Genomic DNA, 18,553 nt, shown 5'->3' on the forward strand with positions numbered 1-18,553 from the left:
TCTGTGTTTCTATACTCCTGATGACTCTGCCATTTATTGTATAACTCCTCCCTACATTATTTCTTCCAAAATGCATCACTTCGCATATATCCGGATTAAATTCCATCTGCCACCTCTCCGCCCAATTTTCCAGCCTATCTATATCCTGCTGTATTGCCCGACAATGCTCTTCGCTATCCGCAATTCCAGCCATCTTCGTGTCATCCGCAAACTTGCTGATTACACCAGTTACACCTTCTTCCAAATCATTTATATATATCACAAATAGCAGAGGTCCTAGTACAGAGCCCTGCGGAACACCACTGGTCACAGACCTCCAGCCGGAAAAAGACCCTTCGACCACTACCCTCTGTCTCCTATGGCCAAGCCAGTTCTCCACCCATCGAGCCACTTCTCCTTGTATCCCATGAGCATTAACCTTCTTAACCAACCTGCCATGTGGGACTTTGTCAAATGCCTTACTGAAATCCATATAGACGACATCCACGGCCCTTCCTTCATCAACCGTTTTTGTCACTTCTTCAAAAAACTCCACCAAATTTGTAAGGCACGACCTCCCTCTTACAAAACCATACTGTCTGTCACTAATGAGATTGTTCCGTTCTAAATGCACATACATCCTGTCTCTAAGAATCCTCTCCAACAACTTCCCTACCACGGACGTCAAGCTCACCGGCCTATAATTTCCTGGGTTATCCCTGCTACCCTTCTTAAACAACGGGACCACATTCGCTATCCTCCAATCCTCAGGGACCTCACCCGTGTCCAAAGAAGCGACAAAGATTTCCGTCAGAGGCCCAGCAATTTCACCTCTCGTCTCCCTGAGCAGTCGAGGATAGATGCCATCAGGCCCTGGGGCTTTGTCAGTTTTAATGTTCCCTAAAAAACCTAACACTTCCTCTCTTGTAATGGAGATTTTCTCTAACGGGTCAACACCTCCCTCCGAGACACTCCCGGTTAACACCTGAGGACTTGGAGGCTGGTGGGAAGAGAGACCAATGGCAGGCAAGTTACAAGATGACTCTGGTCTGGGGAGATTGGAGGCCAGGGAGTGGGCAAAAAACAATTGGAGTGTAGGATTGACAAGTCTTATTGCGAAGGAAGGAAGCTTTGAAGGGATTTTTCAAGATCTTGGGGAGGGTGGGGATTTTGACCAGTGGTAGTGGGGTTTGACTGGTGGTGGGGGGGGGGGGGGGGGGGGGGGTTGGTCAGTAGAGGAAGGTTTGAGGTGTAGGAGGGAGATTGGAACCTTCAAAGGGTGCAGAGGTATTGGAGGCCTCAAAGGATTGGAACATTCAATCACATGGTGCTGATGAGGCAGATACACTGGATCCAGCAAATAAGTAGAAAGGCATTTACCTCCTAGATCCAATAGCCTTTGCCTTCCTATATACCTCAGGCTTGGGAAATACAGCTGTCTACAGTTAAATTGGAAATGGTCAGTAAATCACCAGAATATTTAAATTCCCAGACCATCTCCTGGGAGCGGTTGAGGTGTCTGCTTCCCCCAATCTCGCCTCTGTTAAAAATCCAAAGTGGGCGGTTTGGAAGCAGGATTTGGATTTTTAATAATTTAACTGAACCCAGCCATTTTTCCCGGTTCAAATCCCCTCCTAAGGGACCATATCCATATTTTTATTATTGCCCCTTGTAGTGATGTTAAAAGCAATTACAAATGTTTTAGATTACATTTCGTTTGTCATTGTGACTTGAAGTTTGCTGTGACATAAAATGTTCTAGAACCTGCTGTGCATTGAGAGTACAGTTAATTGGGGTTTTAGATTTATGGCATCCTTCCCAATATATCGGTCCAAGAATTCTATGTAAGAGAAGATACAAACGGCACCATTGTAATTGGGCATTTTCAAGCTAATTGGAAACATATTTAACTATTGAAAATCAAAGTCAATGGGCCAGATTCTCCAACCTCACCCACAGCTGGGATTCTCTGCTCCCAAATTCTCCATTCTTGCTGGCAGTGGCAGCGGGGTGTGAACAGCCGGAGAATTCTGGCCAATATCTTTACAGGACATAAATCATAACAGAGCATAAAGTCAAAGCTAATGTGTTCTGCTAAACCATTTCAAATTAAGGTATAACTGCTTCTGTCCCCATGCTATTCATACTGAGCCAGCATTTAATGGTATTCATCATTATTGATGCAGAAAATAATACAGCAACTCAGGTGAGGGCATATGTGCTGTTCAATGCAGAAATCCAAATGTTACAGTGTGGGCTGCACCAATGGGGGAGATGGTGTCATAGTGGGAATGTCATTGGACTAGTGATCCAGAGACTTGGCTAATGCTTTGGGGAAATATGTTTAAATCCCACCATAGCAGCTGGTGGAATTTAAATTCAATTTATAAATCAGGAATATAAAGTTATTTTTAGTAATGGCGACCATGACAACTATCATCCACCTATTTGGTTCACAAATGCCCTTTAGGGAAGGAAATCTGCTGTCTTTACCTGGTCTGGCCTGCATGTGACACTCCAGACCCACAGTAATGTGGTTGACTCTTAGCTGCTGTTTGCTTAAAGGTAATCAGTGATGGGCAACAAATGTTGGTCTTGTCAGTAATGCCCACATCTTATTAAAGAATAAAGGAAAAATAAAATCTGTTGTCAGGTTTGCAAAACTGATACCTTGCTGTCTGGCTCACCATTGACGGATATTGTATGGCATGTAGATGCTGTCATTGTGCTGGAGATGCAACTTAAACACCTCACTGAAAGTTAAGCTTTGTTCATTTTATCCAATTATATGTCAATCAACTATTACTTGGTGGGATTTTCCAGCTCCTCCTGCCAGTGGGATCTTCCAGTCCTGCTGAAGTCTATGGAGATTTGAATGGCTTGCTGCTTCCACCGTGGGGGAACCTGCCACAGCAGGGCTGGAAGATTCCAGCCTTTGGTGTATAATGTAGTCCATAATTTTAATTTTTGCTGGAGAACTGTAAAGTTTTAAATGATTTATTGTTTTCTTTATCTTTCTATTGTTTTGTCCCCTCTCTCTTAACCCAGTCTTTCTTTGCCTCTCTTCAATTCTGTCTGTACCTGATTTGTATTGAATTCACTCACTCTAATTTAATGTCCTCCTCTACACTTGCGCTGTTATTTCAAACATCCTTCAATCTGATTGCTAAGGATCTGGACATTTCTTGCCTTGTTTGCTCAGGTCCCACTTCCTCAGCCTTGGCGTTATTATCTCTCACTTTCAGCAGCTTGCCACACAAATAAACTTAAAAATCTAGAAGTGCCAAAGCACATCTAACTAGTGGCAGGTCTATCTACAATAGGCAGAATTTACCAAACCAGTGTGTTTCTTCCCAGAAACACAGCTAGATTTTCACTCCAGATCTTCTGACACTTGGTGAAAAAAAGCAGGAGTTGTGTTTTGTGCTGTCATTCTGGCAGGGCAGAGCCTGAAAGAGCAGTCAAGGCCGGCTCCACAGTGATCGGTCCGCCATTTTTAAAGGGTGCCCCAATGTCAAAATAAAGTTAAAGGCCCTCCTCCAACCCCTGGCCCCTATGGAAATCGGGACCCCTGGCAAACAAGAGGAACACCCCAAAACCTCTGAGGGGCACCTCCCCCCCACCACTCTATGGTCGGTTCAAACCCCCCACACCACGCAGGCATCAGGGTGACCCCATTCTTCACCAACATCCAGGAGAGGGGGGCAACCCCCCAATTCTCAGTTTCCAGTCCCCCCACTGCAATGCAGGCATAACACCCCCCTTCACAATGGCTCCCCCCAAATAATGGAAATCCCCCCCCATTGGGGTTCCCTAGAGGTCCTGCCCCAACCATGCCAAGTTGTCATGGGGGGCTGATGTTCTGCCATGTTCCTCAACACCCAGGGGTTATACTCACCTCCGCACCCCTGGTGTGGTCATCATGACCGGCTTCCATTTCTCAGGGGGGAAGCATCTGACGTTGTGCAAAAAAACAACGTAAAGCCACAATTCATGGCAATCGGGCTCTCGCCCTTTTTGGAACATAGCGCTCGGAAATCTCACTGGCGCAAATCCCATCATGGCCCACTCGTGAGATTTATCAGTCACAACGGGATTTGCGTGCATGGCAAACGGGTCAAGGAATCGTGCCCAATATGCCAAAGTCTTGAAACACGGGCAGGATGTCTGTTTTGTTAAAATAATCTAATTCATTTCTACTTGGACCAAAGCACGAAGCTCTGTGGGGGATAGGGGGCGGTTTCTATTTGCATTGTGGAGCAATTTGTAAAAAAAAGTTCGCCCAAATTTATTGCAGTCTGGTATCCCAGCAACATTTTTCTTCAGCTTTTAAAAAAAAAATACAGTGCGATTCTAAATGTACAATGCTGTTGTTATCCATTCATTGCCTAGTATTTTAAATGCCCTCATCCACTGATATGTGCCTGTTGTCAGTGTTGTAAACCTTAACTTTGCTACAAATGAACTGAAATCTAACTTCATTTCCTCAGAAGAATTTTCTGATACGTGGCACATCATCACCTTCCTTGAATATTTGTCTTTGCCAGCCTGACTACTTGTATTGCATTTAAATTGTGAGCAAAGACTTGCAGCAAGGTGACAGAAATTGGTTACACAGTGTACCAGTGGAATTCTAATGCACAGTAACTGTCAAAATAAAACATGTCAGTGTGTAGCAGAGCCTAAACAACGATGCTCTCAAATTGATTTTCCCCCCATTCAGCAATGGATACTGTTTTGGATGCCCCGGAAATATTAATGAAAATACCACCTTCCTGACTCAATTTTAATTCAATTTGAAAAAGGCATGCTTACTCGTTTAGAGAGTTGTGTATCCATCATAAAATTATGCACATGTTTTTCTGCTTTGGTAAGTTCCAGCTTCCTGGCAACCACGGCTACAACCAGAGCAGTGCAGCCAGCGCCCTGAATATAAAAAGAATGAAAAAAATTAACATATTTTAACACTACATCAGGGATAAATTTCAATGTTTACGTATGGCTATGGCGGATGTCGCGGGTAGGTAGGTGGTGGGAGAGGTGCACTAGTGCTATTGTCTTTCCTCTCTTAGAGATGAATCCAGGCTAGAATTACGAGCTAAGATGTCTGCCAAGTTCAAGGGTTCTGGGTAAAATGGGTTTGGGGATTTTCAGTTTTTCATGACTATGAACTCGAGTTTACAAGTGTTACGAGACTATGCCCCCTTATTTTTGAAAATATAATTTTACGACTTTCAGCAGACTGGAAATTTTGCAATTTGAACTGAGACAGAGCAAACTGCTTAAAAATGCAAGGCCACATTCCAAGGTGAAGATGCAAAATAAGCAAATCACCCTCAGGGGAACATGAAGAGAGTGATATTTCTGATAATCCAGACATGCATTGAAACTTGTACCTGTCTCAGGAAGAGATATAAAGTACTGGATATTGGCACAATGGCTGCCAGAGGCCAATGCACACAACATGTCTTGGGAACAAATCATGGGTGAAGTATTTTAAGGCGAGGCTGTCCAGTCACTAGAAAAAGATTGCAAGTTACATAGGCAGTGTCAAGAAGGTCTTCAGCAGAGGAAACAGGCTGAAGGCTGTTCTCCCTCTTTTGGAATAAGCATTTGGCCTGGTTTGAGAAGCCAACACTACTGGAAATCTACCAGTGAACTGAGATCTCATAATAGTTGCAAAATCTTCTTCATCTGATCACATCCAAGAAACCAGCTAATTTAAATCGGCAACCGGCCACATCATTTAGAATTCATGCCTCAGGGACAATCAAAGGACAGTTGACCATATATTCTTTTACCTTTTTTCATTAGATTCTAACTCCCCTCTCCCCTTATGTCTGATCCGCACGCTTGATGTAGCATTTTTATTCATTTTCTCTCGGGTTGAGTGATCAATAAATTTGCTATTTCTTTGGCTCAAGAAAACTTCATTTGATTGGCTCCTTATTGCCCACAGCATAAAGAGTTAAAAACATTTGGATTTGGAAAAGGCATATTCTCATGAAAAAAAACTTAAACCTTTGCCGTGACCGACTGAGGAGGTTGAATAGAGGGGAGCCAGTTCACACTCTCTCACCTGGTTGTAACGTGGCCCACCCATATGTGGGAAACAGGCAGATGGACCCATAAATTAAGGTAAAAGCCAAATACTGCAGATGCTGGAATCTCAAACAAAAACAAAATGCAGGAAAATCTCAGCGGGTCTGACAGCATTTCGAGTCTAGATGACTCTTCATCAGAGCTAAGAGTAAAGAGATTTATATTATGAGAGTGCGGGTGGGGTTAGAATGGGACAAAGGGAATGTAAATGAGGATACAGAAGGCCGAGAAGATGCTAAAAATGTCCATTAAGTGATCAGAACGTGTGAATGGCAGAACTGAGGTACAGAGATACAGATTGTTAAAGGAGTGCCTGTGGGATGTGGCAGTTGCCCCGAAGGAGGGTGGGAATGGGTGGCGCAACAAGGAGAGCAGGAATGGAGAAGTGGAAAAATTGAGGCGAGAAAGAAGGATGATAAAATTGCTGAATGAGATGAAACAAAATGAAATAAAATAAATGGAAATGGGGTGAAGGCGGAGGAGAGAGTTCATGCTCTGAAGTTGTTGAACTCAATGTCCAATACGGAAGGCTGTAAAGTGCCCAATCGGAAGATGAGTTGCTGTTCCTCCAGTTTGCATTGGGGTTCTCGAGAACATTGCAAAAGACCAATGACGGACATGTGGACAAGAGAGTAGGGTGGTGTGTCGAAGTGGCAAGTGACAGGAAGGTCCGGGTCCTGCTTGCGGACGGACTGAAGATGTTCAGCAAAGTGTTCACCCAGTCTACATTTGGTCTCTCAGGTGTAGAGTAGACCACATTGGGAGCAGCGAATGCAATTGACCATAAATTAAGGCACTGCCCTGCCATGATTTTCCAGATGGTGAGGAGTCAGTGTGTGTTTTGCATTAATGGCCAATTGAGAGCCTCATCTTGCTGCTGCATTGATTTGATGGGTGGCGGGAGAGGCCTATACCCAATATGTAATCCAGCAGGTTTAATAAACCCTGTGAGCTGCTGGTCAGTGAAAATTGTGGGGGTGGGCGGGGGGGGGGGGGGGGGGGGGGGGGGGCGCAATCTTCCCAGGCTCCCTCAGAATCAGAGGTTACCCGCGCACATTTTTCCTTCCCTCACCTACCCTCCCCACACACCCTTCCCGACATTTTCCAGCTCCATTCCCCTCACTGGGTGATCCCAGAGCAGGGTTTCGGGACATTCATAGTTCCTCATCCTTCCAGGCATCCTGAAAATCCAGCAGTGACTCCCAATTCTGAAAGCAGTGAAGCTGCTGGCCCCTGAATTGCCGCCAGCTTCATGAGGCAGGACTTCCTCCTGGAGACGGATGGAAGTCTCAGCTCAGACTAATTAAATGGTCCTCGTACAAAAAAAATTAAAGCAGGGCAAGCGAGCCATGTGGAGGAGACTCACCACTGAAATTTATGCTGGGGGGGGGGCGGGGTGAGGACACTGCCTTTAACATCAAATCCAGTCCCAAGTTTAATTTACTGGAAGTGACTGGAGTCTGGCTGGAGAACCAGCAAAAACCCTTGTGTTGCCTCTTGGGAAGGCCTGCTCTATGAGATGCCACTAAGGCACTGAAGCAGACAGCAGCAGGCTTTCCTCGAAGTCCAGAGACCTATGGGGAGAGGTCCCACCTGCCAAGAGTTGTCAACCGATCAGCCGGCAACTCCAATAAATGGCAGTGTCATTATGATGTCCACCTGAGGCCTGGTATCATTGCTGGGATCCCAAGCCACAGGCGAGTGATGGCAGAGTGGAGAGGGATATCAGCAACAAGGGAAGGGAGGTAGCTCTCAACAGCTTTCCCCTTCCTGATGTCAGGTCCCTCAATCAGAGATTGAGTGGCTTTGAACGAGGTTCACATCGGTACCAGAAAGCAATCCCACATGGTTTGCTTGTCATGCTCCCTTCATGCTGAGCGCACCATGTCTCTGAGCTAATATGAGCGGCAGTGGGCATAAACTCCCCACTTGGCGATGGGGCAGGAAGGGCCTTCCACTCCCGACATAATCGGGGTGGAGACAGGAAGACAGCGGAGTCGCCACTTACCACCTTCCTGCCTGATTAAATGTCTCTTCACCACTAAATCTGCCATGGGAGAAGACACTAAATTTCACCCTTCAAGTCCACAACATTAAACTTTCCACAATGGCAATTTACTCAGAAGATCAGAGCAATTAAAATAGAAAGGATTGGGAAAGGTAGCTATTCTGGAGCTGCAATTGATCGGGCAGAGTACAGGGAGCATCTGGTCCACGATTTTCTTGGTGATGCTTCATCTCAAAATATTCTAATTTCCAATGCTGAAATGTTGCCCCTTGATAATCACAAAAGATCCATCAAAATATATATATATAGCTATAAAGTATATATATTTATATATGATATGAAACATTTTCATCTTTAACCTGTGGGCATTGCCTGGACAGAGCACCCAGAGGAACACCGAGGGGTGGCACAGTGGCACAATGGTTCGCATCATTGCCTCACAGCACCAGGGACCCGGGTTCCATTCCAGCCTTGGGTCACTGTCTGTGTAGATTTTGCATGTTCTCCCTGTACCTGTGTGGGTTTCCTCCCACAGTCCAAAAGATGTACTGGTTAGGTGCATTGGCCATGCTAAATTGCCCCTTAGTGTCCCAAGATATAGAGGTTAGGTGGATTAGCGGGGTAAATGTGTGGGGTTATATGGATGGGGTGGAGCCTGGGTAAGATGCTCTGTCGATTGAGTCAGTGCAGGTTTGATGGGCCGAATGGCCCTCTTTCTGCACTGTAGGGATTCTGTGGTTTAATGGTTTCGGGAATAAAGTGATCAATCAATTTTGAAACATTTGTTCTCACGAAGTCTAGCAGGGCAAATTTACTAATCTAGGGCTAAATGGATGTGGAGCTCCAAAGAGCAGATTCTTATCTTTACCTTCTGGTCATTCAGCATTTCTCAGCAAATCCAGGTTGGAAAATACACACTGGTGCCCTCCCCACCTGATTTTCCTTCTACTTCAATGAATGAATATGTGACCCTTCATGCCTGGTGTCTGCCCTTTAACACCTAGGCAGAATTCCACCTCCACAGAGTCTGTACTTCTGTCAAACGTCTGTGACAGCTTTTCCTCTTTGCATTACAGCTTGGTATTTCAACCTGGGATGTAGAACTGCTCGAAAAAAAACTGTAAAATGATCCAGGCACAAGGAATTTTTGTCATTTGAGTATCTGAATTGTGAAAGAATGAAATGAACATAAGATGCCTGGGAGAGATCTTCATGTTGTAGGTAAAATAAAGTGCTCTCACATTGCTTCCCTGCAATCCAGATATATTCATGAGGTCTTGATGCTCTTTATTACACAGCCATTACAGAATTACTCAAGATACATAAAAGTAGTTACTATAGTCGAAAAGTGGTATTTAGTATTACTTTTAAAAAGCCAATACAACTGAGGGAGGAGAGTTATCCATTCCTGCAATCTCTAAGCTGCTGTCGATTTGAAACCTACTCCATCTGCATGATTAAAACCAAAGGTTTCTACCTGAGTTGAGCCAGTTTGCTGTGACTTTCACAGGAGCAGTACCTGGCTGTCTCGCTCACTATTGACTTGCACTGACTGACATGAAGTTGCTGTAAAGTTGCAGTAAATATAGACTCAACAAGGCTCAAAAAATTACGTTTTGTTCATTTCATTTTAATGATGCAGTCAGTGTTCACTATTGACAATCAACCTCTCTGACAATTAAAATTATTGATTTTAGATGTGGAGCCTTACTTGTTCAGGTTTTATTTGTTCTGGAGATGTAAAAATGTCAAAATTAACATTCTTTTCATTTTGCTTTTTTCTCTCTTTCTTAGTCTCATTTTTCTTTCCTTCTTTTTATTCCCCTTTCTATACCTGGGCATAGAATTCACCCAAACTTCCTCTTCACGCCTTCCGTGGTTAATCTTACAATCCTTCAATCTGATTGTTTAAGGAGATACACCGTTGCTTGTACTGGTCATTCAGGTCCCAGGTGTTTCACACTGTAACATTATCACCGCACACTGAGGTAATATGGGCTGAGGTTAGAAATAGGAAAGGAGCGGTCACGTTGTTAGGAGTTTACTATAGGCCCCCAAATAGTAATAGAGATGTGGAGGAAGAAATTGCTAAACAGATTATGGATATGTGTGGGGGTCACAGGCTAGTTGTCATGGGGGACTTTAACTTTCCAAATATTGATTGGAACCTTTGTAGGTCAAATAGTTCGGATGGAGCAGTTTTTGTGCAGTGTGTGCAGGAGGGTTTCCTGACACAATATGTGGATAGGCCGACAAGAGGTGAGGCCACATTGGATTTGGTACTGGGAAATGAACCGGGCCAAGTGTTAGATTTGGTTGTGGGAGAGCACTTTGGAGATAGTGACCACAATTCAGTGTCTTTTGTTATTGCAATGGAGAGGGATAGGGCCGTACGGCAGGGAAAGGTTTACAATTGGGGGAGAGGTAATTATGATGCGATTAGGCAAGAATTAGGGGGCATAAGATGGGAACAGAAACTGTCAGGGAAAGGCACTAATGAAAAGTGGAACTTTTTCAAGGAACAAATACTGGGTGTCCTTGATAGGTATGTCCCTGTCAGGCAGGGAGGAAATGGCCAAGTGAGGGAACCATGGTTCACGAAAGAGGTGGAATGTCTTGTGAAAAGGAAGAGGGAAGCTTATGTAGGGATGAGGAAACAAGGTTCAGATGGCTCGATTGAGGGTTACAAGTTAGCAAGGAATGAGCTGAAAAAGGGGCTTAGGAGAGCTAGGAGGGGACATGAGAAGTCCTTGGTGGGTCGGATCAAGGAAAACCCCAAGGCTTTTTACTCTTATGTGAGGAATAAAAGAATGACCAGGGTGAGGTTAGGGCCGGTCAAGGACAGTAGTGGGAACTTGTGTATGGAGTCAGTAGAGATAGGCGAGGTGATGAATGAATACTTTTCTTCAGTGTTCACCAAGGAGAGGGGCCATGTTTTTGAGGAAGAGAAGGTGTTACAGGCTAATAGGCTGGAGGAAATAGATGTTCAGAGGGAGGATGTCCTGGCAGTTTTGAATAAACTGAAGGTCGATAAGTCCCCTGGGCCTGATGAAATATATCCTAGGATTCTTTGGGAGGCAAGGGATGAGATTGCAAAGCCTTTGGCTTTGAACTTTGGGTCCTCACTGTCCACGGGGATGGTGCCAGAGGACTGGAGAATGGCGAATGTTGTTCCTCTGTTTAAGAAAGGGAATAGAAATGACCCTGGTAATTATAGACCGGTTAGTCTTACTTCGGTGGTTGGTAAATTGATGGAAAAGGTCCTTAGGGATGGGATTTACGACCATTTAGAAAGATGCGGATTAATCCGGGATAGTCAGCACGGATTCGTGAAGGGCAAGTCGTGCCTCACAAATTTGATTGAATTTTTTGAGGAGGTAACTAAGTGTGTTGATGAAGGTAGGGCAGTTGATGTCATATACATGGATTTTAGTAAGGCGTTTGATAAGGTCCCCCATGGTCGGCTTATGATGAAAGTGAGGAGGTGTGGGATAGAGGGAAAGTTGGCCGATTGGATAGGTAACTGGCTGTCTGATCGAAGACAGAGGGTGGTGGTGGATGGAAAATTTTCGGATTGGAGGCAGGTTGCTAGCGGCGTGCCACAGGGTTCAGTGCTTGGTCCTCTGCTCTTTGTGATTTTTATTAATGACTTAGAGGAGGGGGCTGAAGGGTGTATCAGTAAATTTGCTGATGACACCAAGATTGGTGGAGTAGTGGATGAGGTGGAGGGCTGTTGTAGGCTGCAAAGAGACATAGATAGGATGCAAAGCTGGGCTGAAAAATGGCAAATAGAGTTTAACGCTGATAAATGTGAGGTGATTCATTTTGGTAGGACTAATTTAAATGTGGATTACAGGGTCAAAGGTAGGGTTCTGAAGACTGTGGAGGAACAGAGAGAGCTTGGGGTCCATATCCACAGATCTCTAAAGGTTGCCACTCAAGTGGATAGAGCTGTGAAGAAGGCCTATAGTGTGTTAGCTTTTATTAACAGGGGGTTGGAGTTTAAGAGCCGTGGGCCTCTCATAAGTTTCAATCTTCCTTCATAAAATTGTTTTTCTTTATTCATTCTTTAGATGTTATGTCAATCCCTAATTGCCCTTGACAAGATGTTAATGAGCTGCTTTCTTGATCTACTGCACATCTTATGATGTAGGTACATGCACAGTGCTGTTAGAGAGGGAGTTCCAAGATTTTGATCCAGTGACAACAAAGGAACAGCGACATATTTCCAAGTCAGGATGGAGAGTGGCTTGGAGGGAACTTCCAGCTGGTGGTGTTCCCATGTATCTGCTGTTCTTGTCCTTCTGGACGGTACTGGTATTGGCTTTGGAGGGTGCTGCCTAGGAAGCCTTGGTGAGTTCCTACAGTGCATCTTGTGGATGGTATACACGGCTGCCACTTTATGTTGGTGGTAGAGGGAATGAATGTTTGAGGACAGGGTGCCAATCATACTGGCTGCTTTGTTCTGGATGGTGTCAAACTTCTTGAGTGCTTTTGGAGCAGCACTCATCCAGGCAACATGAACGGAGTGGGAATGGAGGGATACAAAAGAATGGTCTAGTTTGGAACAGGGAGCGGCGCGGGCTTGGAGGGCCAAAGGGCCTGTTCCTGTGCTGTGTTGTTCTTTGTTTGTTCTTTGCAAGTCGAAAATATTTCATCACACTCCTAACCTGTGACTTGTAGATCATGGACAGGCTCTGGAGAGTCAAGGGGTGAGTTACTCCCCACAGGATTTCTAACCTCTGACCTTCTCTGGTAGCCACAGTATTTGTATCACTAGTCCAGTTAAGGTTCTGCTCAATTGTAACACCCCAGGATAGAAACATTGAAACATAGAAGATAGGAGCAGGAGGAGGCCATTTGGCCCTTTGAGCCTGCTCTGCCATTCATTACGATCATGGCTGATCATCCAACTCAATAGCCTAATCCTGCCTTTTCCCCATAACCTCTGATCCCATTTGCCCCAAGTGCTATGTGCAGCCGCCTGAATACTTTCAATGTTTTGGCATCAACTACTTCCTGTGGTAATGAATTCCACAGACTCACTACTCTTTGGGTGAAGAAATGTCTCCTCACCTCCTTCCTAAATGGTCTATCCTGAATCCTCAGACTGTGACCCCTGGTTTTGGACTCCCCCACCATCGGGAATATCCTCCCTGCATCTACCCTGTCTCGTCCTGTTAAAATTTTCTAAGTTTCTATGAGATCCTCCCCTCATTCGTCTGAACTCCAGCGAAAACAATCCTAACCTAATCAATCTCTCCTCATACATCAGTCCCGCCATCCCCGGAATCATCTTGGTAAACCTTCACTGCACTCCCTCGTGAGCAAGAACATCCTTCCTCAGAAAAGGAGACCAAAACTGCACACAATACTCATGGTGTGGCCTCACCAAGGCCAAGGCCCTGTATAATTGCAACAACACATCCCTGCTCCTGTACTCAAAATCTCTCGCAATGAAGGCCAACATACCATTTGCCTTCTTTATCGCCTGCTGCACCTACATGCTTACCTTCAGTGACTGTTGCACAAGGACACCCAGTTCCCACTGCACACTCCCCTCTTCCAATTTACAGCCATTCAGGTAGTAATCTGCCTTCTTGTTTTTACTTCCAAAGTGAATAACTTCACATCTATCCAAATTATACTGCATCAGCCATTGATTTGCCCATTCATCCAACCTGTCCAGATCATTCTGAAAGATCTCTGCATCCTCGTCACAGTTTACATGTTACATTTTGTTCCCTCATCCAAATCATTAATATATATTGTGAATAGCTGAGGTCCCAGCACTGATCCCTGTGGCACCCCACTAGTTACTGCCTGCCAATTTAAAAAGCACCCATTAATTCCTACTCTTTGTTTCCTCTCTGCCAACGCATTTTCTATCCATCTTAACCCCTTGCGCTTTAATCTTGCACGATAATCTCTTATGCGGGACTTTGTCAAACGTTTTCTCAAAGTCCGAATATACTACTACATTGACTGGCTTTCCCTTGTCAACTGTATTCATTACAACTTCAAAGAATTCCAACAGATATGTCAAGCATGATTTCTCCTTCATGCTGACTCTGTCTGATCCTGCCACTGCTTTCTAAATGCTCCGCTATAAGGTCCTTGATAATGGATTCGAGAATTTTCCCCCCATTATCGACGTTAAGCTTAATGGTCTATAATTCCCAGCTTTTTCTCTACCTCCCTTTTTGAATATTGGAGTGGCATTAGCTACCCTCCAATTTGCATGGACTGTTCCTGAGTCTATAGAATCCTGGAAGATGACCACCAATGCATCCACTACTTTTAGAGCCACTTCCTTAAGTACTCTGGGATGTAGATTATCAGGCTCTGTGGATTTATCCGCTTTCAATCCCATCAACTTTCGCGGTACCATTGCTCTACTAATATTGATCTCCCTCAGTTCTTCCCGCTCATTAAATCTTGCATTCTCCAACATTTCTGGCATCTGATTTGTGTCCTCTTTTGTGAAGACAGAACCAAAGTATGTATTCTGTTGCTCGACCATTTCTTTGTCCTCTGTTATACATTTCCCCTGTTTCTGTCTGTAGTGGACCTACATTTGTCTTCACGAACCTCTTTGTGGGGATGTGGGGAGAGAGTAGTATAGCAATAATATCACTGGATTAGTATTTCTGAGGCTCGGGCTAATGCTCTGACAGCATTCAAATCCCACCATGTCAGCTAGTGGAATTTAATTTGAATTTAAAACTCTGGAATTGAAAGCTGATCTCAATAATGGTGACCATGGAACTATGATCAATTGTTGTGAAAATCCATCTAGTTCATTAATGTCCTTTACCTACATATGACTTCACATCCGCAGCAACATGGCTGGCTCTTACACAAACAGAAAATGCTGGAAAATCTCAGCAGATCTGACAGCATCTGTAGAGGGAGAATAGAGCCAATGTTTCAAGTCAGGATGACCCATTGTCAGACCTGACTCTTAACTGCCCTCTGCAATGGCCTAGCATGTCACTAAGTTCAAGGACAATTAGGGATAGACAAAAAAATGCTGGCCTTGCCAACGATGCCTACATCCCATTAGAAAAGAATAAAGGAAAAAGAAACATAGGGCGAGCTCCATTTATGGAAAGAGATTGCTGAAGGTTGCCATAAAAAAGCTTTTAGCAAATATACATGGCTGAGTGTAGAGTTGGGGTGATCAGGAATGCTATTCCTGACTCCACATTTAGGTATGATGTGGAGATTCTGGCGTTGGGCTGGGGTGGTCACAGTAAGAAGTCACACAACAACAGGTTAAAGTCCAACAGGTTTATTTGGAATCATGAGCTTTGGAAGCGCAAGTCCGTCAGGAGACTCACATGATAAAGGAGCAGCTCCGAAAGCTCGTGATAACAAATAAACCTGTTGGACTTTAACCTGGTGTTGTGAGACTTCTTACTGTGCCCACATTTAGGTAAGAAGACTGTTGCTTGCTCCACATCCTCCCAGTTACTTCCCTCTCTTGCAGGACCTATCTGATAATGCAGTTGCCAGAGCTGGAGATGTAGAGCAATTAGAGATGGGCAATACATGCTGGCCTAGCCAGTAATGCCCACATTCTGTGAAAGAATATTAAAAAGAGCTCTCACATCATGAACAGTTTTAAAAAGACAATTTGCTGTCCACAGATGTGTCACACTAGTGATTGATGCATTGTTCAGCCAGAACATTATTTACAAACCCTTAGCTACTAAGATAACAACATTAGGAAGACATATCAGCTCAACTCTGCTGCACTGCTATATTCTCCAGAGCACACTAGGCCATTATTGGCTCCCAAATGACTATTTGGGTGTCAAGGGGTATGGAGAACAGGTGGGTGAATGAAGCTGGTGTACAGAGCAGGCCTGGTTTAATGGAAGGACAGAAGAGACTCGTGAATGGCCTACTTGTGTTCCTATCTTCCAATATTCTTATCCACATTACCAGTATAAATTGGTTAAGCATTGATGACATGTGTTTCACTCATTTGTACTTCAAAGTTGCAAATTGCATCCTATGTACATCATATGACCCTATCTGCCAGAAGCACATGAGTTCGCTGGCTGACTTTCTCAGCATCATAATTATCTTAAGACAACAATCTATTGAATGCAGTACTCTGTTAGCTGTCACTTAGTCAGTGTCACCCATGGCTCAGTTAGTAGCACTGTTGCCTCTGCGTCAGCACGTTCAAGACCCACTCCAAAACTTGAAGGAGTATTGAAGGGAGGTTGTACTGTTGGAGGTGCTGCCATCTGGATGAAACCATGACAAGACTTTGAAGAAGAGCCGGGGGGTGAGGGGTGGGGGGTTACCTCTGATATATTGGCCAATAATCATCTCTCAAGTAACTAGACAGAAAAAATTATTATCTGGTCATTTGTTACATTGTTGCTTGAGGAAGCTTGCAGTGTGCAGATTGGTTGCTTTATCTCCTACCTTACAACAAAGGTGACGCATTGAAGGACTTTACTGGTAAAGTGCTGTAAAGTGCTTTGAAATGTCAGCTGATCATGAAAGACATTATATAATGCGAGTCTCTGGTTCTTTGCTTCCAGTTGCTGAAACATGTTACTCACCATTATCCCTGTTAGTAGACAAACGCCTTTCCCACAATATGTATTCGGTACCATATCACCATAGCCAATGGAGAGAAAGGTGATAGAAATAAGCCACATTGCTCCAAGAAAATTGCTTGTGACATCTTGGCTATCATGATATCTGTAAACCAATTAGAATATCATTATAAGATTATTCCCACTGAAAGAAAAGAGCACACTTCAATTGTTACAATGATTGTTTTTGGACTGCATCTTCTCTATTATTTGCAAAATACAGAAGTCCTTTCCCCATGCAAACATTTGTTAGAATATGCTTTGAACTGCAATGATCACTAAACAATGCACATTTGTCATTAGAGAAATCTAGTCAAAGTCCTAGGCTGGAATGTTATAGGGCAACGGTGTCCGCCAACCGGAAAGTTAGTGACAACCCCAACACGGGTGCTCATGCCACACTGGATTTTACTATCTTCAGGCAATGAATTGCCTGCTTCTGTCCCTTTAAGCGATGAAGTCCCACTGCCAGGAACTGCTGGCCTACCGGAGGGCTAACAGCTTTTGTCCCAGCAGTGTCACTGGAAGCGATGGGCACTGCAGCAGGCTTGGATCAGCCACCATGGAAGAGGCCCCAGAATTACAATGAGTTTGTCCAGCCAGACAGCAAGGTCGTCATGAGAAGGGGTTGAGAAATGTTCGGTCGTGAAGGCGGGGGAAGGGGGGGGGGGGTTCAGTGGGGCTGACCCTTGCTGTACTGGGGAGGGGTTGGGGGGTGGCTCCATGAGCCACAAGGTGCCTAATCAGAAGGGCCCACCCACCAGCCCACAAGGAGGCCATCAGGATATACCTGACAGTCTCACAATCTGGCAAAGTGCTCACCCGCCGTTAGCAAAATACCAGCCATAACAGGATGTAAGTGATTAATTGGCTTAGGGGCTAGTGGACCATCCACCACCTTCCCTGCCACTGATAAAATGCAGAGGTGACAGGAAAGTGATGGGTTCCTGCCTTCCTGCACACTCCCTGCAACCCTGTAAAATCCCAGCCTTGATCTTTGATAATATGAACTCAGGCAAACCAAAACTTGGATTTGGGAGTTAGTTAATTTACCCTACAACTCAGAACAGTATAGTGACAAAAATTACAGAATGGATGCGGAATCTGAATGAAAGACTAGCTCAAAGGTTAAAGATATAGGAAACATGAACAATATTAGGGGATGTGATGGCCTAGTGGTATTATCGCTAGATTATTAATCCAGAAACTCAGCTATTGTTTTGGGGACCCTGGTTTGAATCCCGCCATGGCAAGCGGTGGAATTTGAATTCAATAAAAAATATCTGGAATTAAGACTCTACTGATGATCATGAAACCGTTGTCGATTGTTGAAAAAACCCATCGGGTTCACTAATGATCTTTAGGGGAAGAAATCTGCTGTCCTTACCTGGTCTGGCCTACATGTGGCTCCAGAGCCACAGCAATGTGGTTGACTCTCAACTGTCCTCCAAGGGCAACTAAAGATGGGCAATAAATGCTGGCCAACCAGCGCCGCCCATGTCCCATGAATGAATAAAACAACAACATAACACGCCATTATGAATCTGAAAGTCTTTGAGGGAATGGTATAAAAGGCTCATTAGCTTTCTTTTCCATTAATGTTTGGATTACTGAAAGTAAGTTTAAAATATTTGATGAAATAAAAAATAATTAAGGAATTAAAATTAACATTAAGATATCAGAATACGTGCCTGAATCACCAAATCTAATATAGATAGCAGATAATAATAGGCTACTAGGAAACACAGCGAATGGGAATACTTTTTATATTTCTCATTACGACAAAAGCATTCTCCTCACCAGCTCCAAAAGATTAGTAAATGGGTTTCTTTGTTCACTAGAT

At 44.2% G+C, this 18,553-nt stretch overlaps 1 protein-coding gene across 1 annotated transcript in view; it reads right to left on the minus strand.

Annotated features, from left to right (window-relative positions):
- kcnn2 (potassium calcium-activated channel subfamily N member 2) overlaps positions 1–18,553 on the minus strand; it is a 158,134-nt gene that overhangs the window by 27,540 nt on the left and 112,041 nt on the right. The window contains exons 4-5 of the mRNA XM_078215410.1: positions 16,675–16,816; positions 4,795–4,905 (exon numbers count right to left, since the gene is read on the minus strand). Coding sequence (XP_078071536.1) covers positions 4,795–4,905; positions 16,675–16,816 — 253 coding nt within the window. The remainder of the gene's footprint in view (positions 1–4,794; positions 4,906–16,674; positions 16,817–18,553) is intronic.

The sequence above is a fragment of the Mustelus asterias genome, chromosome 6 (genome assembly GCF_964213995.1).
Source record: "Mustelus asterias chromosome 6, sMusAst1.hap1.1, whole genome shotgun sequence".
Classification (NCBI taxonomy): Eukaryota; Metazoa; Chordata; class Chondrichthyes; order Carcharhiniformes; family Triakidae; genus Mustelus; species Mustelus asterias.